Raw genomic sequence first — 27,651 nt, 5'->3', positions numbered from 1 at the left:
GCCAAAAGTTCCTGGAGGTCCAGCGGGGGTCAGGGAGCGATTTCCCGCCGCGAATCGTTTTCGTACGGAAAATGGCGCCGGCAGGAGATTGACTGCAGGAGGTCGTTCAGCGAGGCGCCGGAACCCTCGCTGAACGACCTCCTGCAGTCGATCTCCTGCCGGCGCCATTTTCCGTACGAAAACGATTCGCGGCGGGAAATCGCTCCCTGACCCCCGCTGGACCTCCAGGAACTTTTGGCCAGCTTGTGGGGGGCCTCCTGACCCCCACGAGACTTGCCAAAAGTCCAGCGGGGGTCCGGAAGGACCTCCTGCCGTCCAATCTTTTTCGTCTATGGCCGCCGCCATTTTTCGGCGCCATTTTGGAAAATGGCGCCGGCTGAAGACGACAAGATTCAGGAGCAGGAGCCCTTTCCGGACCGCTGCCGTTCCGGACCGCCGCTGGACCCGCAGGTTATTTAAGTTATTGGGGGGGGGTTCGGGAGGGTGGGGGATTTAATTTAAAGGGTCGGGGGTGGGGTTTTAGGGGGTTTTAGTGTGCCGGCTCACGATTCTAACGATTTATAACGATAAATCGTTAGAATCTGTATTGTATTGTGTTCCATAACGGTTTAAGACGATATTAAAATTATCGGACGATAATTTTAATCGTCCTAAAACGATTCACATCCCTAGTACTGGCACTGAAGCCCGTTCTGCTGACTCCTCTGTGCAGGCCCCATGGTATTAAACACTTGCGGGTTTCCAGTTCCTCCATGCTGATCTCGTACATTGTGAGATCCGCATAGAGAAAGTGCTCCTCTTGCACATTCCCAAAGTTAACATATGCCAATTACTAAAAATTAAAAAATTATTATTATTATTTTACCTTTGCTGCCTGATCTTAGTTTTCTAATCTGTTCATAGGCTTTTTTTCTCCACCCTCCCTTTCTTGGTCTTTTGCCAATTCCTTTTACAGGGTCTCTTTTTTTCTGTTTCTTTTCTCTCCATCTTCTTCCCTCAAACACACACTCAGGTTCTCATTCTCACATGCTGTGTTTCTCTCTCTCTCACACACACACACTGGCTGTCTTTCTCACACATACACACACGCAAACAGGCACAGGTTCGCGCACTCACACTCTATCTTACTCTCACACATACACAAGCTCTCTCACTCTCATATGCTGTTTCACCGAACATACAGGCTCTCAACTCACACACACATTCTACAGCTCCTCAGCCTTTCTCTCATCTCTGGGCCTCCTCTTTTCAGATCATCGCGGGATGGACTCCGTGGCAGCCCTGATCTTCTTGGGCTGCCATGAGGTGAGAACCGCGGCGACCCTGCTGCCGGGCCTCCTCTTCTCAGGCTGCCGTGTGTGGGATCCATGGCGGCTCTGCTGCTTGGCCTTCTCAGGACGCTGTGAGGTGGGATCCATAGCGGCCCTGCTACTAGCCTCCTCGTCTCAGCTGCTGCGAGATGGGATCCGCGGCGGCCATGCCACAAACGCAGGATGCAGATCCTCTTCTGCACGTGGCGGAGGCTCCTCCTCCTTCCTGCCCGTGAGGCTCCAGCAACATTTTTTCTTCCGGTGCTGCATAGGCAGCAGGGAGGAGGAGCATCTGGAGGTGACCTTTTCTTCGGGCCATGATGGCGCCATGGCCCCGCCGATCTTCCTGCTGTGCGCTGCCCCCTCCCCTCGGTATGCCACTGAGGCAGTGTGAGGCGGACGCCACAGCGATGTTCTGGGAGGGGCGTTTTTTGCTGCCTCAAAATTCTGCCACTTGAAGTGTCCACCCCACCCTGTCTTATTAGAGAACTGCCCCTGTTTCTTGATTGCTTGAAAACATTGGATTTTTGGATTTACTAGATGCCTTAATGCTTCCACCAAAGTTTGCCATCCCTCCCCTCCCCCTTATGTCTCTACTTTCCTGTCTGGATTTATTTCTAAAATAGTCTGTGCACTTAGTGATGCGTATAAAGTAATGCAAGGCGCCTGTGAACACCTCCGCGCAATATGGGTAAAAGGATGCCCGTAGCCAGATGGAAGATGGACCATTGTCCAAAAGCTCTTTTTACCCAAGTAAATTGGTATTTAATCAGATAAATTGTCCTACCCATAATCTAGGGCTCAATTTGCTTAGAATCTTTCTGGCCTCTGGAAGCTGAATTCCAGGAAAAAGTCTAATAGCAATTGTCATAAAAGCAAATATCTGGGAGATATTCAACTAAAATTAAGATGTTTATATGATGAAATAAAGGATCTGAAGGGTATTTATATGACGTGAATAAAGGATGTACGGATCTGAAGGATATTTATATGACGTGAATAAAGGATGTATGGATCTGAAGGATATTTATATGGCCTGGATATGTGGAGCCGGAAGAGTCAACTGAGGCACCTTTTATCGGCCTCCAGGAACTCCCAGACTCAATAAAAATATATTTAAACCCTGCCTGAAGCTAAACTACAACCAGCATAATGCCAGAATCAGACAACTCCCATTCATGGCTATGGGCAATGGTTTGTTTAATGCATTTTAAGTCTTCATTCCAAATAAACTTCCCGTAGATAAAAGATCTCAAGGGGAGGATCCTCATCATTTGCATCTTTCCTCCTGACTCTGGGGCGCCTTGCTTCCAGGGTGGCCACTGTCATGACTGACACTGACTGTGTACAAATTTCTCCTTTGACACTTGTATAAGCGTTGCCTATTGGTAGTCCTTGCTAGTCAACTTTTGCTGGTGCATTCCATTCATACTAGTCAAATATTGCTCAGACATATGGCATGTGGAAGCAACAGTGATCTCCTGCTGACCACGGTTATAATGTGTCTCAGCACTGTTGATCTATTGTTTATTCTGTGAACAGTCATGAAAGTTGTTGTGTTTGCTAACATTTCACGAGGTCTCCCATTATCACTGCTATGCAGGTTATTTAAATCACGCTGCGGTAATGTTTGTGCACACTGTGCTGATGTAGTGGTAGAAACAAGAATGGAAGCAGCATCCATGATGCATATCAGCATCAGATCTAACTTCGTGGCACAGTCCAGATGTGGTAACAGGAGATCTAATGAAACAGAACAATTTTTTTTTTATTTTTTTATTTTTTTTAGGATTTTGAAAGACCATCATAGTTATAGGACTGGTACTAGCACATGGAATACTGTTCAATGTACCTTTCTGAAAACTGGGGAACTATTGGAAAAAAAACAACCCATATATGCTAATAGGTACAATGATCAGTCATTCAAAAAATGCACTTCACTATGTGTGCTTGAATACCAGGAGATATAAAATACAGTGGGGCTATCCAAAGTTTTTAAGCCCCTACATTGCAATGTTTCGGAAGGGGGAATACAAATGTTCTGTGAAGAGCAGTATAACGCAGTATATTCTCTTGAAAGCCACTTAAATTTAAAGTGGCACTGCGGCAGGATGATGCTTCCCTTTTCTTGAAGTTGTTTATCGGCGTTTCTCCTCCTGCCGCAGTGCCACTTTAAATTTAAGTGGCTTTCAAGAGAAAATATCGGGTTATATTGCTTTTCACAGAACATTTGTATTCCCCTGAGGAAGGAAGGTATTGTCCCTTCCGAAATGTTGTAATGTCAGGGCTTAAAAGAAGAGGTTAACTCGTTTTTAAGAAAAGGTTAGCTTTGGATAGTCCCACTGTATTTTATATCTCCTGGTATTCAAGCACACATAGTGAAGTGCATTTTTTCGAATGACTGATCATTGAGTCCTACGCTTTGTTTCCTATCCTTTAACCAGTTAGCAATCCACAATAAGACATCACCTCCTCTCTTGAGGCATCTCTCAGGTAGGAGGCATCTTGCTCGTTGCATGGACCACACACTTGAGCAGCAACCATAAAGTCATTGAAATCACAAAACATACATTCAAAAAGTATTCAAACAAGGTTTAGCGCGGTTAATCCAACTGCTGTGCATTTTGAAAGCTGTCTGGCCATTGGTTAATAGTCATAACCATAGGCATACTTTTGTAGCAAACCAGCTCTCCTGAAATGTTCACACATCTCCTTGTGCCTGCATGACTTTGCTGATGCTAAGAGTTATGAATAGACCTCTAAGTGTGAAAGCATCATTTCTAAACCTGAACTGTTTCACAACTGAATTTATTAATGAGCTAGAATTACTAGTCTTCATGGTGTTTTATCTAACGTGCTTTAAAAGATAATATCAATAATAATTGTATTTGCATAATAATTTTCATGCTATTTATTCCATCTCTTGTAAAAATATTTAAACATTGTGCAATTCTAAGAGATATTGGCGTTTCAGTGTTTTTCTTAGGGATGTGCATTCGTTTGAAACAAAGATGTAAAACATGACAAATGATCCCATTTCTTGTTTTGTTTCAAATGAGCCAAAAAAAATAAATCTTGTCAATTCTTTGTTTTTGGGAAAAACTGCACACTATCAGTAAAACAGTGTGCTCTTTTGCAAACTGCACATGCTATTTGCTAATAATTTGCACTATTTTCAAAAAACAAAAAAACCCCAAAGAAATAAAACCCCAAAAATGAAAAAAAAAAAACCCAAAAATCTCTGAACAGCAAAAAAAAAAAAAAAAAAAGGAACTGAAGACAAAAGATTATTAACATGCATATTTCTCATTTCTGTATATGTTTTGCATTTTCTTCACACAGCTAATAATAAACTCCATGCGAGTGCCTCAATCCGGAAAGCGCACCGTACTGCTGCCTATAACAGCCCCGGACTGATAGTGAGAAGAGCTCAACCTTTTGTTATCACCTTAGAATTCAACAGACCCACCCAGGATATACAGAACGTTGTATTTACTGTTGTTACAGGTAAGAATTTCATAGTCCTCTTCCAGGTGACCCTTTCGCTTGAGCTCTTCAGATAAGGCAACGCTTTACTGAGTCTCTACCGCAGTCTTTAAACAGATGATAAATAGTTAATAGAGTGTAGAAATGATGACAGCCCTTCTAATATGGGCAGAAAACTCTCAAATTAGGGCCAAGTGTCCCACTTCCTGCTTGAGCTAACACTCCCCCCCCCCCCCCCCATACCAGCTGGAAAAGACAGGAGCTAGCACAGGCTATGGATTCCCTTCCTTGGCGAACAGGCAGGGAGAGAGGTGAGTCAAAGGCACTGCACACTGGGCATAGCAGGGACGGAACCTGCTCTGCTGCCAGGAGACAGGAGAAAGAGAAGAGGCCCCACAGGGGAAAGAGGTGGAGGACGCCCCGGGTTAAAGAAGAAGAGAGGAGAGGGGGAAAGGGAGAAAAAACAAGGGAGACACAGAGAGAGGAAGGGAAAAAAAGACGTGGGAAGAGAAGTAAAGAGGGAGAAAAATATGGACACGAGAGAGAAATGGATAAATCCAGAAAGACACGAAAAGCACAAGCCAAATGAGGGCAGAGACAAACAAACAGGAAAAATGATGAATCAGGGAATTATAAAGAAATAGAACAGTTCTCCAGAGAAGGTTCACTTATTTTGTTCAAACTTATTTAAAAATTCAATTAAGGGGAAATATTTCCTGGGCAGAGAATGGGAAAGAGAACAAATAAAGAAATAAAGTAATCCATAATAATAATAATAATACTTTAAAAATCCAAGAAATCTCTGCGCTTGGAATTTTGACAAATACATGAGAATGGCATACATACAGCCGTGCAAGGAAATGCACATGAAAGGCAAACATACATTTCAACTGGACTGGATTCTAGAAGATGCATGTCTGTGTTTTTACTTTTCTCTCCCCCCCTTCTTTTTGAAGGACCGGCCCCCTCTGTGACTGATAAAACAAAAGCCATCTTCTCAGCATCTGATTCTGGGGGTAAAAAAGGCACCTGGTATGCTGTCAGATCATCCAGTTCACCTGAAAGCCTGAGGACCATTATCTACAGCCCCGCCAATGCTATCATTGGGATCTACGACCTGAGCATCCAGATATCTTCTGGGGAGCAGACGTCCTCCCACATGCTGGGACAATTCACACTACTTTTTAACCCCTGGTCACCAGGTACAAACTACTTTATATGCCAGCATGCTGTTTTTAAAATGTACATATTATGCGTTCGTTTTTATTGGACTAGAGATTCCATTGCTATGTCATGATTGCTTGGACCATACAGTAAAATGAGGAGAACTGAGGTGGACGTCAGTGCCCTCATGTGAGGCCTAGCCTTTACAAAGAAACTAATCATAATTAACCAAGCAGTGTGCATAGTCTGATTCTTCTGCTGCACTAAGCATTATTCCATTAAATGTGAGGTGCATGTCATAGTGTGACGCCTACTGCAATTGTCTGGACAGTGGAAGCAATTATCATTCCTTCTACTGCAGTATTCATTATGCATCATTAAAATGACTGGCTATGGTAAAAATGATTATCAGGGCACATCATGATAATATGTTGAGCGTGGAATGTTGATTGTCATCTAAGTCCGGCATGAAATGAACTACAGAGGCAGATCCTTTAGCTTATCTTGCAAGCTTCTCTGCTTGGAGAGCCTCACGTCTTTCTTGACCTCCCTTTTGTAAATATCGTTCTAGCTGGCACTTGTATCATACCAAGGATGTACATCAGGCCTCACCTTTGCCTCAGTTTTTAGACTGGACCACCAAAACACAAAAGTGAAGATGATATATTCCTAGAATATACATTTATATATGTGAGAATATACATTTATATATGTGAGTCTTTAGGGCAGTGATTTTGCTGACAGTGATAGAAATGAAAGGCAAGATCACTTTAAAATAAATAGAGCAATAATGAAAAAAAAAACACTTCTGCATTGTTTAACGCATGTGAATGGATTTTTTTGACTATTGCCACACCCTAGAAGGGGAAAAAATGCCCATGCATGTCAGCAGCGTGGATACTTTTACTTGCAATTTCATGACGGTTAGATTATAGGGAGAAGTGCTGATCCAGATTCTTGTGCTGATTACCATAGCTATAATTAGGATGGAATTATTTTCCTTGTGCACGTTTAGGGATACATTTTCAAAAGATAAGCATATATAAAATATCATGTGCGTGCGTAAAATAGCACATACGTCAGTGTATGGAATTTTAAAACCACAGCACACACGCATGTATCGGGGACCACAAGTAAATCTGCACATGTAAAAAGAGGTGTGCAGGGGTGTTCTGGGGGTGCCATCATTTGCGCACATAAATTGCTATTTTATAACTTACTAAAGTGACGTGTGTCAGGCTTTATTTGCGTATATCTACTCCTGCTCAATTTCTGGTGCACGTGATCGTGAACATCTGAAAAAATGACTGGGTGGGGGACCTCTGGGTGAAATGGGGAGACTTCAGGCTGAAGAGCCTGGATGGTCTTCACGAGCCGCAGATGGACTGGGCGAATTGGTAGACTAATTGGTAAAACTGGTTATTTCACTGCCGCGCGCATGTTACAAAATCCCCTGACTTTCTTGTGTAAAAGCCGACTTACGGGGAGTAAATGCATCCAAATAACACAAGTAAAATCTATTTGCGTATTCCTTTAAAATTTGAAGTACAAAATGCAGGTATATCACTTGCGCACACTTTTTCGACTAAAATATTCTCTAAGTAGTGCCTTTGCTGCTTCTTAGACAGACAAATTTGAAACTATCTGGATAAAGAGCGCTTTTGTTTTAGACTTATCCGGCTATCTTACATTCCCGGATAAGCCAGAAAAGTGCTAATTAGTCGGACAAGTAGCAGGTTTCACACTTATCCAGCCAAGTGCTTCTACTTAGCTGCATAAGTCCGAACTTGTCCGAGTAATTCCCACTACTTTCCCAGATAAACGCAAGTGCGGCATGTGTTTTTTGACGTGTACGAGGAGATGTGTACGCATATGTATTCCCTTTTCATAACCTGCGCATACCATTTGTGCACAGGTTAGAAAATAGAGTAGCAGATTACCGTGTACCCATGCACACGCTCATATGGGCGCGTGCGAGCAGGTTTGGAAGTTTCCATTCCTTTCACTACAGGTCAGAGAGGGTTTGTTTTTTTTTGTCTTCCTTTCACTTTTGCCATCAAGATTTCCATATTACATTTAGTGCAGGACTTGACCCAGACCCTTGTTCTTATTTCAGCTAAAGCAACTATACAAACTTAATTTGTACCTCGTGGCTTTCCTGCAGCTCCCTCGCCTGCTCCTCCAACTGAGGCTATGGCTCCATGAGCCCTCTTCACAAGTATCCTCCAGGGATCTTCTCGCCATCCTCCTCCCATGCAGCCCAACCATTGCACCTCTGAGAGCCGGATGATGGGTCCCTCTGTAACGTGCCACGTTGGCACTCTTGAATATGCAAGAATGAGATTTGCAAACAGGGAAGATAACTTTCAAAGCGACGCGCGGGCCATATTCACATATATGTGCGCTTTTCATAAAATAGCCTGCCCGCACGCACGCGTGCACCCAATTTTAAGTGCTCGCAGATGCTGCTTCTACCACGTAAATGGGGGGATTTTAAAGGGCACATGCACCAAGGCCATTGCCAGTTTTCCCAGTTCACTCCCAGTTCACCCAGTTAAGGAATAGGTCTTCCAAACTCCACCCCCCCCCACCCCCAATTTAATAATCTTCCTTCCCCCTTGTTAGCCCCGATCTTTAAAACCCTGCTGATCTGCCTCAATGTTTTTGTTTTTTAAGTTACACATCATTCCTAACAGAGGTAAAATTAAATTACGTGGCAGGAGACCCTGGTGCGCGCAAGTATTTATGTGCAAATTTCCTATTAAATTCCTGGAACACCTATGCCCGATCCATAGCATGCCCACGCCGATACCCGCTTTGGAAACTTTTCATGTGTGCTCGCAGCGGTATGTATGTATGCGCGCATCCCAGCAGCATTTGAAATCCACTCGGCGATGCACCCAAGCAACATATTCGCCCATTCACTAACCTTGATCTGTGCATCTGGCTTTTAAAATTCACCTTTAAGAGTGGCCATGCATGCAAATCTATCTCATGCATATTCACTGGGGGGGATCCTGAAAACCTGAGTGACTAGGTGGGTCCTGAGGCCTGGGTGGAGAACCCCTGTTATCATTCTTCAGGGGTGGCTGGTACTTGCTCATTCACAGCATCTTCAGCCCCTGCTAACAAACCTGGGTCTCTCTCATGGGAGCTCAAAGCTGCCTTCTATAACTAATATTCATTTATTCCATGCTATATATCATAGTGTACAAAAAAAAAAACCAGACAGTCCAAGTCATTAATCGAGACATGAAGACATTTTTTCATACCTCCATTTCAATTTAGCTGTAGGACCTTCAAGAAGTCACCAGACCAAAATGGTATCATAAAAGAACACATTGTTCTTCATGTGTGTTTTCAATGGCCTACATATTTTGTAATTATGTGGAAATTGTATGTTGTTTTGTAATTTTTAAGAGCACCCGTTTAACAATGTGTGTAGCCAGGGCCGGATTTAAGATTCTGGAGCCCAGAGGCAGAAGACTTTGGGGTGAAGGTCTTTGACCCCGGAAAGCAAAGAATAGCAGAAGGAGTGTCATTTTTTTGGGATGGCTTCAGAATTTGGCACCTTAGACCTGCAGCTTTAGTGTACGGCTTGCCTTGATCTTTTTTTTTTAATCTCAAGCCTGTCATTTCTAAGTAACAAATATTCGGCCGAATTTTAAATCCCCTGCGCGCGTAAAAACTGGGGGTTACGTGCGTGGCCAGGCCTTACGCGCGCTGCACACATTTTCAAAAGGGCCCGGCCTCGCGCGCAACCCCCATTACGCGCCGAAGTTCCGGGTTCAGAGAAAGAGGTGGGGAGGGGGGCAGGGAGGGGCGGGGCTGGAGGCAGCAACTAACAAAATAAAAAAAAACAAGTAAGGTCGGTTAGGTTTAGCAGGTGGGGAGGAGAGGGGAAGGGGAAGGAAGGTTAGGCAGGGGGTTAGGGAAGTTCCCTCCCAGTCCGCTTCTTAATTGGAGTGGACTGGGAGGGAACTGGGGAAGTGCCGACTGCATCGCCACACGGACTTGCAAAAGTACACTCCCCCTTGCGCGCGCCATACGCACATCCGCGCGCATGTTATAAAATTGGCGCGTCCATGTGTGCGTGCCGGGAAGCGCGCGCACGTATTAAAATCTTTCCCATTATTGCTAGAGAGGCGGGCATTAGTTCTCCGATCTCCACACTTTCTAAATCTTTTGACTTCTCGTGATCTGAGGACAATGGGTACCAGAAAGCAAAAACTACATTAGAAAGGAATCAAGGAGAAAAAAGAGAGACAGAAACTGAGGCACTGTGAGAAGGCAGTTTGCAAAGTCATTTCTCTGGGTAAAACAGCATGAAAATGGGGTTTTTGAAAATCGTCCACCCTTTGGGGCCGATGCAATAAAGTCACATAGAAAGGGGAGCTGAACAGTCAACGCCTGCTCTCTTAACGCGCCCCCAAGGGGGACACCATGCAATATTTGACTGCCGTCCGCCGGTCACAAAAATCGATGCCAAGTTTATCAGCGTTGGTTTTCCTTACCGGCGGATGGCAGTCAAGAAAATTGACGCTGGGTTTATCAGCGTCGGATTTTGTGACTCGGCTGTCTGCCGGTAGAAAACCGACGCTGATAAACTTGGTGTTGGTTTTCGTAATGGGTTCGACTGTCTGGTTTTTTGGTTTTTTTTTTTAACTGTTTTTGTTTCTTTTATTATTCACAACGATATTAAGTAGGAGGCAGTACAGAAAAGCAGTTTTTTCTGCTTTTCTGTACTTTTTTTTGATGCGCTCAGCTATTAATGCCTGCTCCAGGCAGGCATTAATAGATGACAGTTAAATGTGCATCCGAGACGCACATTTTCTTTTTTGCATCGGGAGTGAATGCCTAAAGCCTCATTCACATGCATTTGCATGTGATGAGTGCCATTAGATTCCCTCCGCGTTGGACGCGTGTTGAATATGCACTAATCCCCTTATTGCATTAGGGGATTGATTAGTGCCTATTCTACCCGCGTCCAACTGCAGGTTAGCAGTGCATTTGGCTGAGTGCACTCTATTGCATCGGCCCCTTTATGCGGCCACTTACTCCTGGGGCAGTAATCAAAGCAAAACTATTGATTTTATTTTGTGCAAACCCTGTGGGTAAAAAAAAAAAAAAAGCAACTCCTGAAGTTTTGCTTTGCACCAATTCAGGCAGTTTGACTATTGCACTGCCCCAGAGAAGTGAAAAGGGGCCAGGAATATGGATTAGTAAGATTCTTGGAGTTTCTCGTTGCTTGCAGTAACATGAAATACTGGTAGAGTGAATTCCAACGGTGCTTCTGCTTCCTGGCTTTCAGCTGATGATGTCTACATGGCAAGTGAAGATGAAAGGGAAGAGTATGTTTTGAATGACAGTGGAATCTTTTACATGGGGACTCTGAAGAAGTCACAACGCTTGGGATGGAACTATGGCCAGGTAAATGGGAAAAACAAAAAAAAGATGTTTTCACATTCCAGGACTAAGGCCGTTAAGGTGATCTGTGAATCGTGCAGTACATAGCATCGTTGGGGGAGGGGATTATCCAGCTGTGATTACTATCATAGCTCTATCTTGTTCAATGGTTCTTGGAGACAAAACTTTGCTATTAATCTCTGGTAACGTCTCTTACTTTTAAAAATGTGATCCACTGTGAATGTCACAGGTAAAGCAGAATATAAATGAAAGAAAATTACTATTCCACTCCAGGCTACCATAAAGAAGCCTACAGCACATAACATCTGAAAAAGTGCCTGCAAATATGAATGCAAGTCTGATTTTTTTTTTTTAGAACTTGCCTAGAAGATTAGAAGTTTAGCTTCTGGATCTACAATACACTTAGATTTCAAATTCATTCATTTATTGGACCAGAAATTTAATCTATGCTATGCATAGATATGTGTTGCCATTTGTGGACAGTTGGATATGACACGCTAGAGACATTAGGAAGGAATCAGTTCAATGTAGTCTATACTGAGATTCATTCTTTTGGTATGACTAAGCCTGAATCTGGACAATAAGGTGTGAATGAGTAATTTTAGCAATGGGCTAGGATTTGTCAACTATAATTGTAATTTGGTAGATTCTAATTCTTGTTCTTTGAGTTCATAAGATTAGTCAGATAGGCTCATCATAAGGAATGTAGCACAGTGGGGATGGCAAAATGAGGCTGTGACATTCTGAGTTCCAAAACGCTCAGGAGGTGTTTCTCCGAAAACAGGTCTATGTGCTGGCCACTTTCCTGGAAGGCTGGAAACCTCAGTGCTCTCGCATGCCTTTGTCATGTGATTTGAAGGTACTCCATAGGATGGAACCACAAGTTGACAATGTCCAGAAGGTCTACATTCCAAACTGCTTCACTGATTCACAGTTTTGCATTACTTTTAGGATATCAGTGACTTAATATTCTTAGTCAGCCCTTTTCCTTCTTGTTTCCCTGTCTATCCAAAAGTATATTAAGAAACAAAAAGGTAACCACCTGCAAGAATGAACAGGTCAAGGGCAGTGGTTGTATGGAATGAACAGAAAGTGCTCAACAAAATATTATGTTTGCACCACGGAATAGATGGTCCACCTTATCGGACTGATGAACCCAGCGATTTGGGATTCATTTTCATTTTTCTTAATCTGATTCTATAATTTCGACTGAGGATCCAGGATGTCGGATCGTGGTTTGGATTTGGGAGGGGGTAATGTGATCTTTGCCCCAATAAACAGTTTACCGCAGGGAGGGTAATTTTAGAACAGCCACTTTCGGCTGACCTCTGTGTGTAAAAAGTACACGTGGACGTCAGCTGGAATTTTCCAAGTGGATGATATATGTGTGTGTGTGTGTGTGTGTGTACGTCCACTTGAAAAATTAGCTGAGAACGGGAACATCCCCCCTAAGTGTACAGATTTACACCTCGTACAGAAGAGCTGTAAATGTGAACACGTGCATTTCTATGCATACTTTTCTAAATCATTAGCATGCGCGTAAATGGTTTCGCCCCATCCCAACTTTGCCCCCAGAATGGCTCTCTTTGCCATATGCATAGAAGTGGATGTGGAATCCCTTCTGTGTTGTACTTTTACGCATTCAAACCACCTGGGCAATTTTCAAAAGCTCATTTATGCACTGGAGACCAGGTTGTGAGCACATAAATGCTTTTGAAAATCAGAGACCCAAGAGACATAAAATTACACAGACAGCATGTGTGCATGTGATACTGTGCAGGCAATTTTCAAAAGGGTTATTCCTGCAGGTACAGTGAGAACAGCAGTGCTTTACTTCACAAAGTCCCTTCAAAAATCATCCTCTATGGGGTAAATTTACAAAGCCCTCTATGTGCATAAAACAAGCGTAAATGTGGGGCTGACCCAGGTTCATGCACTCTTTTATGTGCACTAACATGAGACATTCCGGGGATGGAGTTGGGCAGAGTTTTGAGTTTTGGGTATACTTTAGATTTCAAAAAGTATGCATGTACATTCATCCACACAAGATACGCATTGCAAAGATCAGGTGTAACTTTGTGGGGGGGAATTTGTGCACCTGCAATGCTACAAAATTACCCTCCCCCCTTCACAAGTATTTCACTTTATATATATACAAAGGAGGAGAAAGAAGCACCTGGTCTGATTTTCTAAGGCTTTTCTTCTTTTCTGTGTCTATGAGGAAAGAAAGATTAGTGATTCAGGCCCATAGAGCTGTCTGTGGAATAACAACCTCCATCGGTGTTTGGATATCAGAATTGATTTTGTTTGTTGGTTTTCTTTATAGTTTGAAAAAGATATTCTGGACATCTCCCTTGATATTCTGGATAGGAGTTTGGAGCACTTCAACAATCCAGTGGCTGACCATGCCAAGAGGGGTGATCCTGTGTATGTGGGCAGAGTGATCAGTGCGATGGTGAGGAAAATGTATATCTGACAGCCATTAGAACCATCAGTACACTAACTGTGTTCTTTATAATGATCTTTAAATCAGAACATAAAAAATGTCAAACTGTGTCAGACCATCTAGCCCCATATCCTGCTTTCAACAGGGGCAAGCAATGGATACATAGAGGAAGTTTATTTTAAAAAATGATAACCTAACCAAATACAGAAAACAGCTAGCTTTTTACAAACATCTAATACTCAATGCTAAGAAAGAATGTTTCAGCAATAATATAGAAAAGTTTGCGAAAAATCCAAGAACACTATTCTCAATTGTTTCAAACCTAACCATTGACAAGCAAGAATCACCACAAAACCTACCAGAAGCAAAATGTAATGAAATTGCCAAATTTTTCAGTGACAAAATTACTAAATTAAGAGACAAACTTCCAAATGCTGCCAACCAAGAAATCAAAATGCAAAAAAGAGATGTCAACCAATGGATATCATTCACTGAGATATCTGAAATGGAAGTCGAAAAAATGCTAAAAAATGTAAACCCCGCCCCACACAAAATTGACGCAATACCAACAATCGAACTTAAGAAATCAGCTAACACAGTCACCAATACACTGACTAAAATCATAAACCTATCCTTAGAAGAAGGAATAATGCCAGATATACTGAAAGGAGCAATAATAAAACCAATCATTAAGAAAAAAAAACAGTGATCCCCTTATCCTGAACAACTACAGACCAGTATCAAATCTTCCCTTATTAGCTAAACTAATTGAAAAAACAGTACAGAAACAGCTAGCTGAACACCTGGATGACAATAAAATACTGTATCCATCTCAACACGGATTTCGAAAACACTACAGCACAGAGACATTGCTCCTCTCTCTAACAGATAACATTCTAAGAGGTTTTGATAGCGGTAAACACTATATTCTAATAATGCTCAACCTATCGGCAGCGTTTGACACAGTAAACCATAAAATACTACTAAATAGACTAGAAGAAATTGGACTACAAGGCAAAACATTAAATTGGTTCAGCTCATATCTAAAAAACAGGTTTTTCCAAGTTCAGATCAATAACACATTATCAGAAAAAATCAACCTCAAAACAGGGGTTCCGCAGGGATCAGCCCTGTCTGCGACCCTTTTTAACATATACATGCTGCCATTATGCCACTTACTGGCAAGACTAGGAATTATACACCTATAGATAACACAATAGAGAAAACTTTAAATCTAGCTAACATGTACCTAAGCATTATAAACAACTACTAACCCAAATGGAACTTGTAATTAATATTGATAAAACAGAATTTCTACACCTAGAATGGAAAAATACTGAAATCAGCCAAACTTCAATAATCCTCAAAGACAACCAGAAAATTGAACTAGCTGGAAAAGTACGTAACCTTGGAATAATAATGGACCCTGAAATCAATCAAAAACAGCACATATCACTAAAAGTAAAAGAAGGATATGCAAAACTCATGGTACTCAGAAAGCTAAAACCACTACTAATTCAAAATGACTTTCCGAACAATTCTACAGGTACTAATTTTCTCCAGCACGGATTACTGTAATGCCCTTCTGCTAGGACTACCAAATATAACATTAAGACCACTTCAAATTCTTCAGAACACAGCAGCTAGAATACTAACTGGAAAAAGGAGGAGGGACCATATAACCGACACCCTAGTGGAACTACATTGGTTACCAATTGAACACAGAATTAAATACAAAATCCTATGTACCATCCATAAACTAATTCATGATGAGAAATCAGACTGGCTAAACACAGCATTACGGGTACACGTCCCACACAGAAACCTTCGATCAGCAAATAAAGCACTCCTAACCATTCCTTCAGTAAAAACAGCAAGACTAACCCAAGTGAGGGAAAGGGCCTTATCATTAGCAGGACCCACAATATGGAACACAATGCCTCCAGAGATCAGATTACAAAGTGATCTCAAGGCATTTAAGAAAAGTTTAAAAACATGGCTTTTTAAACAAGCATTTTACAAAGAAACGGGAGAATAGGAATTATTCAGGAATAGGCAGATAAGCACCGACACACAGTACTTAGGACGATACAGTAGAGTATTCTATGAACTCTACATCACAGTAAGCATATTGATAACACTATGTATAATAAATTTACCCGTGAAAGTACCTTCGGTACACTCAGTCATGACCTACTTCTCTAAAATTATTTTGTCTAATGATATATTGTAACCGAACCTTTGACAGCACCTGTTAGAATGTACTATAGTACACTTTTACCTACATTAAATATGTGCCTACATGTAAACCGTTGTGATGGTATATAACTTAGTGATGGTATAGAAAAGATTTTAAATAAATAAATAAATAAATAAATAAATAAAATAAAATCAGATTAGGGATGTATTCAATCTCGGGCAACATCCCTGACTCTTACGTTAAATAGCCTGTGATTGATCTATCTTCCATGTGTAACCCCCCTAGACGGGGCACATAGAATATGGTGGCTAAGAGCCAGTCTCTCGAAAAGGGTTCAGAAAATGAAGGGTCAAACAAATGGTGTAGTGGACCCTTCCAGAGGCAGACTAGGGGTACATGCTTTTTTTTTTTTTTTGAGCTGGGACAGGGAAATCAAGTCGTGGAGATTCCTCTCTGTGAACTCCCTTTCTAACCCTGAAGTTTGTTACTGGTAGACAATCCACAATTAACTGCACACTAAGGTCTAAGTCAAAACACTTAAACGTTTATTTACTAAGGATTTCCAGCAGAGCAACTGTCTACAAGATAGAAAGTATTAAAAGGTGTTTGATGCTATCCAGGTTCATAGGCTTTTTTACAGCTAAGATACCCATTTCTAGATATTAATGCAAGTTACACAAATCTCCCAAAACACCTTTCCACTCTTCAATAATGCTCTAATTTCATTCCTTCCTCATACCTCTTTAGAAATACGTGGTTTGCATTTCAGGTAGATATCTCAATTTCAAGACTTTCTACTTATCTGCCATTAAAAGGATTCAGTTTCCCAAAACTCCATCCATCCTCAACAACTTATTCCAAATCCAGTACTCATATCAGGCAGCCAGGTACCCACTTGCTTTGGGTCCTATGCGCTACCTCCCTAGCAATATTGAGGACAACCCTGGTATCCCTATGCTTTGTTAAAGTAGCTATCCTTGAATCCTCCACCATCTATGGGGCTCTCTCTTTCTCCTGCTTCTCTATTCAGACCACAAACCAGGTCCCAGAGTAAATCCACGTGAGAGGAAAGTCATCTCAGGCCTTTCCCCTTGAGGGGGAAAATACCTACAGGGCATCTCCTTAAGACAGGGTCCCTGGGCCCACCAGCCTTGGATCACTACTCCCTCCACTCTTATTCCATGATGGAGTTCCCTAGTCACTTACTCCGCCAAAACTGGGAACCCTAATTTATAGTCTTACAATCCCTTCCCTAAGAGGTTCTGACTTCCCTCCCTCTTAAAGGAAAAACACCCTACAAAACTCATTAAATAAATGCATCAGAAAACTTCTTTCCATAGACTTTATGGATGTTAACCTGTATCAGGGACATCTCAACTCTTCTGCTTCCATCTAGTGCCCATTCACTGAAACTGCAAGCATCAACAATAAACGTCCCAAACATCTAATCCTGAACAAACATTTTAGGATTCAGAAAATAGTCAGAAACCACACTTACTTTTCCCGTGCTGTATACTGATGACAAGGGCCAATCTGAGGGGTCTGTCACACATAAATTTGGGTAATTCTGTTTTGAATCCAGTTTAAACTGTTTGCCTTTGCAGCATCCTGCAGCAGCCAGTTCAGTGGGTTGTTTCTTTTAAACCTGCCCCCACCTCTATGAGACACGATGAAGCGTAGCTCCCCAAAGTAACTTTTCCACATCAAAATCCCAAAACAAACTAGGAGTACAAAGCACCAAGTGTCACAATCAAATCATTACATGAAAAAGTGGGTCACACAAATTGAAAGCCTTAGGACCGAATTTTAAAAGCGGTGCATGAGCTAGAAAGCCTATATAAACAATTATCTGGGCCATGCATGAACGACATGTATTTTTAAAGCTGGAAATTATGCACCTATATAAGCGTATGCGAGTAATAAAAGGGGCAGAGTTGGGGGCGGGGCATGGGCATTCCAGGGAGGAGCCAACAGTTACACTCGTAACTCTGTATTTTAAAACCAGAGGCCGTAGCGCACATCGGCTTGTTATCTGCGTATTTTTAGTGCTGCTTCTGATAAAGATCAATTCTGCAGAAATAGCACATACGACAGGGTGAGGGGTCTGGGTCAACTGGGGGGGGGGGGCATGCAGCATGAAGAACCAGAGGGGTCTGGATAACTTCGAGATTGACTGGGCAAACTGGTAGACTAATTGGAAAAACTGGGAATGTCCCTCGCGCAAGCATGTTTTAAAATCCACTTACGTATGTGTGTTAAAGCTGACAATTTCTTAAGGGAGATACGCAAAATACATTTGCTTGAGTAGTGGCTTAAAATTGGGAGCACACATACGCGCACTAGGCGTATTTTAACTCTTATGTGTGTAAATGCGTACACGATTTAAAATTCCATTGTATGTTCGCTCATGTGCCCATACATGCGTCTATTAGCCTGTTAATAGCTAACACAAAGCCGCCAGCCATGATTTTATATTAGTTCTGCAATGAACAGTACCAACTAAAACTCCAGTTTTAAGGTTGAAGTGGACTGTTGTGGTTTTCAAATTTTAGCTTTTGTTTGGGAGTGAAAGGTTTCCTCCTCTCTCCTCATTTCAGCTCGCCCCCACTCCCTTACACTGCACCTCACTGCACTTAACACGTGTGCTCTAAGGGGCAGTTTTCAAACTGTCCCAATTGGGCCAAAGTCTGCATGGTGCTTCGCATTAATTTTGAATGGGAATATAGGCAAGCACTTTTGCTTTCAAAGCTGTCACAGATACAAAGCGCCCAGGACATTTGAACTTGATTTTTCTACAGGTATTTTTAATGGATAACAACGTGCAGAGATCTGAAAATGCAATCTACCTGTGTGTTATTTCCTTTCTACAGCCAAAACATGCCCCCATGAATGCTTCCTCTTAATCTGACATAAACCATGGGCAAGTTGGAACAGCCCACACACACTTTTAGCCACATTGGATGGGGGAAATTTCAGACTGCCAATTTAGGTAAAGTCAATTGCTATTTACGCATGTAAATGGCATTGAAAATTGTCTTCTGATGTCACATGGAAAGGGATGCAGGCAGAGAAAATATTTGGTTCAGTTCATTGGGCGCAGTGATTCATTTCATTTGGTTCAGGGCCAAATAAAATATTTTGTGTGTGTGTGTGTATCATGCATTCATTTGTTTCCCATTAAAGTCAATGGGGGAAGAAATGCATGGTATTTTTGGACTCCAAAACTGGGGTTTTCTATTCAAGTTTAGCGAATCTTACAGGCAGACATCATCACCAGAGGGAAGAGCCCTCCAAGATATCAAGGGTGGCACCAAGAATGGCATGAATGACCCAAGGCATGATGATGATGATGATGAGTAAAGTAGCCCAAACATGGGCATGAACTTCCTAAGGCCTAGAAAGAGGAAAGATTAAAAGGCGAGTGTCTTTCTGCAGATCAACAGCAATGATGAAAACGGAGTGCTGGAGGGAAAGTGGGAAGATGAATTCACCGATGGCATGAACCCAACCAGCTTTACTGGAAGTGCTGAGATCCTTAGAAGCTGGCGCAAAGGGGGATACCAGCCTGTGAAATACGGCCAGTGCTGGATCTTTGCAGGGGTAATGTGCACAGGTAGGCCGCATTTCAGGAACAACAACAACTGAACAGTTGAGTGTGACTCCAACACCTCACGACAGTACAATAAGAGGTTGATTTTCAAACGTCTGCACGTGCATCCATGTGTGCGCGGGCCCGGCCATGCGTGCTTAAGTCCCGATACGCGCACAAGTGCCGGGCCCTGAAAAAAGGGGCAGGCTGAGGGCCCGGGGGTGGGGAGGGGAGGGGCGGGCTGAAGGCTTGGCCGGGACAGCGGCCATTAGCTACTGGCCTGGGAAAGCACACGCCGGCAGCTGGCCGGCACGTGGAAACTACTTCTGTTCGGGAGGAACAGTAAGTAGAAAAAAGAATTTCGGGTAAGTAGGTAGGGGTTAGGGGTCGGGGTGGAGAGAGGAAAGGGAAGAAAGGTTAGGCAGGGGGATAGGGAACTGGGCGAAGCTCAATTGTGTCGCCGCACATAATTTATTAAAATTCACCCCCCCCCCCCCCGGCACGTGCCGCCTGCACATATGTGCGCGGATTTTAAAATCCAGCACGCATGTGCGCGCAGCCAACAGATTTTATAACCTGTGCGCGCTAGCGCACACATGTAATATAATTGGCACGTCCATATGTGCACGCTGGGAGCCGCACACACATGGACATGCACGTGATCCTTTTAAAATCTACCCCAATGTGTGTGCATATAATACAATTTGCGCACAAAGCATGTTATCTGCACAAAAAAAACAAACCCATGGTTTGTGTGCAAATTATATTTTATGCTTGGCTGGTTGTCGCTACCAGAAAATGGCATTGCCTGGTGCCTCCTCTTACACCGACGTTGCATGGAAAATCCAACTAAGAAAATGAATAAATGATTGCAGACTTCAATGGTTTTAACTAAATGAGGACTGGAATGTTTCATTTCTTCCCAATTTCTTTTTGTGTTAGTCTTGAGGTGTTTGGGGATTCCTACCCGGGTGATCACAAACTACAACTCAGCCCACAACACAGACGGAATCTTGAGCGTTGATGTATTTTACGACAGTAATGGAAAGATCCTGGACATAAGCGATGATAGCGTTTGGTAAATATCGTATCTTACTCTACCAGAACTCTGTGCCAGTTGTCCTCCCATAGACATTTTAAGCATATTAAACCAAAAAGAGTGCAAGGCCATTGACCGGATAATAATTTTGAAAATGTATGCCTCAGTGGTGCTGCAGTACAATACAGTATGCCACACCTGAAATTTATGCAGACACTATCAACAGAAAAACAAGGAGAGCTTTAAGAAATATATAGTTTGTGAAAGCTCTGTCCTATTCAATGGACTAGTAACTAGTCAAAAAACATACTGCCAGCAGGTTTTTAGAAGGATTTATTTATTTATTTTGTTTGCTTTTATATACCGACATTCGTTGGGGTACATCACATCGGTTCACATTATAACAGGATAATAGCATGACGGGAGTCGTACCATTTTTACATTGTAACATTAAAACATGATTAGGAACAGTATAACAGAGGAACACAGGTTAACAAATTAACAGTGAAACATAGTGGAGCGCAAGGACCATATTTGTACATAGTAACAATTGGGGAGAACTTTATACAGGGTGGTTTGTTTGTTTTTTGTCTTACATATTAATACGGTGAGGCTTTCTTGTGGGTTTGGGGGGACAGGGGAGGGGGAGGGGGGAGGAGGGGTTAGGTCGCTAGTTGGTAGGCTTTCTGGAATAGCCATGTTTTAAGATGTTTCTTGAATGTTTGGAGAGAGGGTTCCAGTCTGAGGTGGGAGGGTAACTGGTTCCAGAGGGTAGGACCGGCTACTGAGAAGGAGCGTTGTCTAGTGGAGGATAAGTGGGCAAGTTTTTTAACAACAACTTTTAAAAAGAAACTAAAGACATGGCTGTTCAGCCAAGCCTTCCCCACTACAAACTCCATTCCCTGATCTAGAATTGTTCACCACACATCTCTGTAAACAAAATTTTCCAAATTCTCATGCATAATATCCATTAAAGGGAGGTTGGCTCCTTGCCCCCTCCTCTGTATATAGTATTTATTCTATTTTATTGCACTTTATATATTTATTGCTCCGTTCACCCCTTCTTTATTTTCCTACTCCAAGTTAAGGCTTCCTTGTTATAATGTAACTGTATGCTCTGTATCTCTTGTTGATTGGTTAATTGTATATTCTACTTAGTTCATTGTAAACCGAATTGATTTGATTTGTATCAAGAAAGTCGGTATATAAAAGCCTTAATAAATAAAAAATAAATAAATAAGTTTAGTGTGTGGAATGACCAAGAGGCCTGTGTTATGGGAGCGTAGGCATTTCTGGCTTTGATGAAGTTGGGGAGGGTTTTTTGACCATTTGGTTTTATGGTTGTTGATGGTTTTGTGTAATACAGTGAGGGTTTTGTATTGAGATCTGTATTAGCTCACACATCTGCTATTTTGTGCCCTTGCATCGCTTTTAAAATTCACCTTTAAGTTATCATGAGACCAATGATTATAGTGACAGAAGCCCTGTGGTGTTATAAACCAGATCTGTTTATATATCTTTCACCAATTCATCTAATGCTTACATAAAAAGAGGTGGAAGGTAGTCTTTGTATAGTTATACTTTAGGTTCTCTATCTTCTGTGGTTTCAGTCCTACCTATTTACACTGCCTATGGCATTGCTCCAGGAATGAAATTGTTCATGTAAATAGGCCTAATGGTTCTCATTTACCATCGTATCATATATTGGTACATGACCTATGGTGGTGCAAAACTGAATGGCAGGAAAAGTCAAATAATAATAATGTTTTTAAATGTGCCTTGATTTCAAAGCTGTCTTGGAAGCATACCTATCAGATCTGGTTTTCAGGATATCTGTCATGAAGATGTTTTTGTGGAAATCGCCCAATAATGTTGATAGGTTGTTTATAAATTTTGAATGAATGAATAAATGAATAAATAAATAACTATGATATATATATATATATATATATATATATATATATATATCTCCATGGGATATATTTGCAAACATCAGAAACCTAATTTAGCCCTATCTATCTCATGCATATTCAATTCATTGTGGCTATCCTGAAAACTATATGTGTTAGGTGAGCTTCCAGGACAGGTTTGAGAACCAGTGGTTTACTGGATTTCTTATTGTGTTTAATAGTCTTGTGTCTGTAAGTTTAAAACCAGACAGAGTTTCTTTATTTGTTCCCATAATTGGTACAGGAATTTCCATGTCTGGAATGAATCCTGGTTTATTCGAAGAGATTTAGGTCAATTTTATGATGGATGGCAGGTTCTGGACTCTACTCCCCAGGAAGTAAGTAAAGGTAAGGCAGAGGCAAGTGAAAATATTGGCAATATTCTGCTACTGTAAATTCCATTCCTCTTATGGACAAAAATTATTTATAAGAATATCTACTAAGGGTGTGAATCGTGTGATCGATCGTCTTAACGATCGATTTTGGCTGGGGGGGAGGGAAATCTTATCGTCGTGTTATTTTGGTTTTTTTTTTTTTTTTTTTAAATCGTTAAAAATCGTAAATCGGGGGAGGGCGGGAAAACCGGCACACCAAAAAACCCTAAAACCCACCCCAAACCTTTAAAACAAATCCCCCACCCTCCCGAACCCCCCCAAAATGTTTTAAATTACCTGGGGTCCAGTGGGGGGGGTCCCGACGTGATCTCCCTCTCTCTGGCCACGACTGCATTGAGAGAAATGGCGCCGGTGGCCCTTTGCCCTTATCATGTGACAGGGCAAAGGTAGCGCCGGCGCCATTTTGGTTCCTGGTTCCCGACGTCACGCGTCCAGGAGATCGCCCCTGGACCCCCGCTGGACCCCCAGGGACTTTTGGCCAGCTTCGGGGGGCCTCCTGACCCCCACAAGACTTGCCAAAAGTCCAGCGGGGGTCCGGGAGCGACCTGCACGCGGGCCATATTGCCAATCTTCAAAATGGCGCCAGCGCTACCTTTGCCCTGTCACATGATAAGGGCAAAGGGCCACTGGCGCCATTTCTCTCAACGCAGCCGTGGTCAGAGAGAGGGAGATCGCGTCGGGACCCCCCACTGGACCCCAGGTAATTTAAAACATTTTGGGGGGGTTCGGGAGGGTGGGGGATTTTTTTAAAGGTTCGGGGTGGGTTTTAGGGGTTTTTTGGTGTGCCGGTTTTCCCGCGCCCTATTTAATGATACAATACAAATGCCCCTGACGATAAATTGGGGGCATTTGTATTGTATCGTGCACTCTAACGATTTTGGACAATTTTAAAATTATCTGACGATAATTTTAATTGTTCAAAAACGATTCACATCCCTAATATCTACTTCTAATCCAAAGGAATATCTCATGGATGAATGCTCTATTAAAAGAATAATTACCAATTAATCATTATATTAATAACCCACTTTTGCTAAAAGCTAAATGCAAACTACAACAAATTTAAGACAATGGAAACATAAAAGATAGTATCCATAAAACTGAAGTAGCATCAACAATCTACAATAAGAAATATAAAATAAAATCATAAAGAATCATGTAAAGCATAAAACATAATAAGGTAGATATTCAAATGCTATTTAGCCAGATAAGCTGGACATATCCAGCTAAGTGGCAGCCACTGAATATCCTGCTGTACCACTTATAAGTCACTTATCCAGCTAAATGATTATCTGGTTAGTCAATGGGCAGGTAGTGGGCATAACTGGGTAATTTTATTTATCCAGCTAACTTACTGGGTCATTCATCAAAATGTGTTAAGGCCCTAATGCGGACAATAAGGCGCTAACGCATGTGATAAATATCACAACGTGTGTTAGTATGCAAAATTTACATTTAGTATGCAAGTGGGAGGAGTTAATGGAAATGAGGATCTGCTAGTGCGGAATACGGTAGAGTAACGCACACTAACACGGGATTTAACGTCAGAAATAACTCACCTTTTTCCTGTGCGTTATTCCCACATTAGCCTTGCGTTACCGCCATTAGAACCTAGTACATTTATTTTACTGTTTTAGGTATTTATTGCTGTGGACCTACCTCAGTAAATGCTGTGAAGGAAGGAGAAGTAGACCTGGACTATGATGGCATGTTTGTCTACTCAGAGGTGAATTCAGACCGTGTTTCCTGGATTTACCACAATGACAAAAAATGGGAGAAAGTTTTCTCCGATATCACGGCAGTTGGCCAGCGCATCAGCACAAAGGCACTGGGCAGTAATGAGCCTGTAGACATCACAAATAGTTACAAATATCAAGAAGGTAAGGACAACTGAATGCAGGAGGAAGCCAGGAGCTGCATTAGAGACACAAGCATATCTTTCATGTTATCTTTTTCTTATCAATCAGGTTCTGCGAAGGAAAGAGAAATATACAATAAGGTTTCTAACAAGCTTCTAGAACGTAGTTCGACACGAGAAAACTTTATGGCAAGCAGAAATGGTGGCTCAGAAGAGAAGCCTGAGGCACCGGAGGATTCAAAAGACCCTGGAATACATGGAAAACTCAGGCTGGTTGATCCTCCTGTGTTTGGCCAAGATATCAACCTTATGCTTATTCTCACAAACTTAACATCTGAAATGAAGAAAGTAAAAGTCAACATTAGTGCTTCTTCCACCCTATACACTGGGAGACCAATGCGTGAATTGCTGAAGGACTTTAGATCTGTGTTTTTGGGTCCCCAACAAGGTAAATTATTTAGTTTATTTGTTTTGATTGATCACAGTTCTTACATAGGTAAATCAAAGCGATGTACAATTACTAGCAAAATATATATTAAAAAACAAGACCAGAACCTTTATAAGACGTTAAAAATTAAAACAGATCTTAAACACATATCCAAAATAATAAAAAATAAAAAAACCTGATAATAATACAAACAGGGGTTAGTATCAGAAAATCTTACAAAGTAAGAGAAAGTAGAATAGGAGATACAGAAGTAAACATTACAACGATAGCCAGATCAACATTGCATGATACTACTTAAGAGAGAAAAAGGACAAAAGCAATCACTAGTACAGCAAGCGTTGAAAAGCTGATCTGGGAAAGCCTACGTAAAGTGGAAGGTTTTGAAAGACTTCCTGAATCTTTCAAAATCTCTCTCTAAACTCAGTGCTAGAGAAAGAAAATTGCAAAGACTGGGGGTGAAGTATGAAAAGGGTGTGTGTATGTGCACTAGAGAGAGGGAGCATGCGTGTGAGAGACAGAGGGACAGAGGGAGCCTGCTTGAGGAGCAATACTGAGAACAGGGTCAAACTCTGGGAGTGGCGATAGAGTGGAAGGGGTTGAGCCTAGAGGTGGAGGGAGGGGAGAGATACTGGCAGGTGGAGGAGTTGGGGCCTGAGAGGGCAAGAGAGAAAAAGGACAAAAGCAATCACTACTACAGCAAGCGTTGAAAAGCTGATCCGGGAAAGCCTACGTAAAGTGGAAGGTTTTGAAAGACTTCCTGAATCTTTCATAGTCTCTCTCCAAACTCAGTGCTAGAGAAAGAAAATTCCAAAGACTGGGAGCCGAGTATGAAAACCTAATTTCATGAATGCTTTCTAGTCCGATGACCTTTGGTGAGGGGAGGGTCAGTAACTACACATCAACTAGGCTGATAGGGGATTAGGAGATGGGATAAGTATAAGGGGGTAGCCCATGGAAGGCTTTAGGGGTAGATTTTAAAAGCCCTACGCACGCCAAATCAGGGAGACATGCCCGTCTCTTGGGCCAGCATGTGGCGCACATATTTTAAGAAGCGACCATAGACGCTCGTATCTCCCGGTACGCGCACAAAAGAAACAGTCCAAAAAAGGGATGGGGCATGGGCATGGTCTAGGTGTGACGTGGACGTTCCAGGAATTTAAATGCAAAACCAGCGCACGCCGGGGGTCCCCTACCGCGTAACTTTATTTCTGCTATAGATGGCATGAAAGTTATGAAACAAAAATAACTAGGCTAGTCAGTGGGGTTTTAAGGGTTGAGGCAAATAGGGTAAAAGAGAGATTAGTTAGCTAGGGGATTAGGAAGTCCTATCCTGTAACTGGGCAAAGTGGGAAAGAACCAGTAATTGCATCGGTGTATGTATTTTAAAATCTCCCCCACTTATGTAGTAGAAGCAGCACATGCACGCATCCATATAAAATGGCGCGCACATTTACATGTGTCCAGACAATTTTATAAAATGCGTGCATATACACGTGCATGTTATAAAATAGCCATGTCCATGGGCGCTCGCCGGTATAGTCATGTTCATGTATGCCCACACGGCTGTTTTAAAGTTACCATCCTTAAGTTTAGGGAACCTATAATGAGCTGGATGCGAAGTGATATGGGAAGCCGATGGGAGTTTTTTATGCAGTGAGATAATGTGGTCATATTTTTTTTTCCATACATTTCTAAAACTGGACAGGAAAAGCATCCACTTTAGTCCTGGGGGAATTCTGCGCTACTGCAGAGCGCAGAATTTGCGCAGAATTCCCCTCCTGTGCAGAATTGCCAAATTCTGCGCAGAAAATGGCAGAGGAGATCCCGGCATGCCGCGAACGGAGCACGCACCGTTCATGGTGAAGAGGAAGGTCTTGGCGCACCATTTGCAGTGAAGAGGAAGATCCCAGTGCGCCATTCACGGTGAAGAGGAAGACCCTGCCGCACCATAAATGGAGCGCACTCCGCTCGCAGTGAAGAGAAAGGCCCCGGTGAGAGTGAATGAGTAGAGAGGTGTGTGTGAGGGGAAGGGGGGGGGTGTGAGAGAGAGGGGGTATGAGAGATGGGGGTGAGAGAGAGGGGGGAGGAAGGAGAGAGAGCAAGGGGGGGTGAGAGAGCAGGGTGTGTGTGTGAGAGAGACCAGGGAGTTTAAGCAGAGGGGGGGGGGGGTGAGAGAGAGCAGGGGGGAATTTGAATGTGGGTGCCAGAGGAGAGGGAGCCTATATGAGGAGATTGTGAAGGAGTGTGTATGTGTGTGACAGATTGGGAGCTGGTGTGTATGAAAAAGGGATCGTGTATATGTGAGGGTGCTAGCCTTATTGAAGGGATTTTGTATGTGTG

The 27,651-nt window shown here is 42.4% G+C and overlaps 1 protein-coding gene across 1 annotated transcript in view; it reads left to right on the top strand.

Moving 5' to 3' along the window:
* The window catches only part of LOC115097953 (protein-glutamine gamma-glutamyltransferase E-like), a 53,893-nt gene that overhangs the window by 14,571 nt on the left and 11,671 nt on the right, over positions 1-27,651 (top strand). Inside the window, exons 2-10 of the mRNA XM_029614143.1 lie at positions 4,653-4,817; positions 5,753-5,998; positions 11,272-11,390; positions 13,714-13,842; positions 19,469-19,646; positions 20,565-20,700; positions 22,855-22,958; positions 24,643-24,885; positions 24,973-25,311. Coding sequence (XP_029470003.1) covers positions 4,653-4,817; positions 5,753-5,998; positions 11,272-11,390; positions 13,714-13,842; positions 19,469-19,646; positions 20,565-20,700; positions 22,855-22,958; positions 24,643-24,885; positions 24,973-25,311 — 1,659 coding nt within the window. The remainder of the gene's footprint in view (positions 1-4,652; positions 4,818-5,752; positions 5,999-11,271; positions 11,391-13,713; positions 13,843-19,468; positions 19,647-20,564; positions 20,701-22,854; positions 22,959-24,642; positions 24,886-24,972; positions 25,312-27,651) is intronic.

Source organism: Rhinatrema bivittatum, chromosome 8 (genome assembly GCF_901001135.1).
Source record: "Rhinatrema bivittatum chromosome 8, aRhiBiv1.1, whole genome shotgun sequence".
Lineage (NCBI taxonomy): Eukaryota > Metazoa > Chordata > Amphibia > Gymnophiona > Rhinatrematidae > Rhinatrema > Rhinatrema bivittatum.
This window is presented reverse-complemented; position numbering and strand designations above follow the sequence as displayed.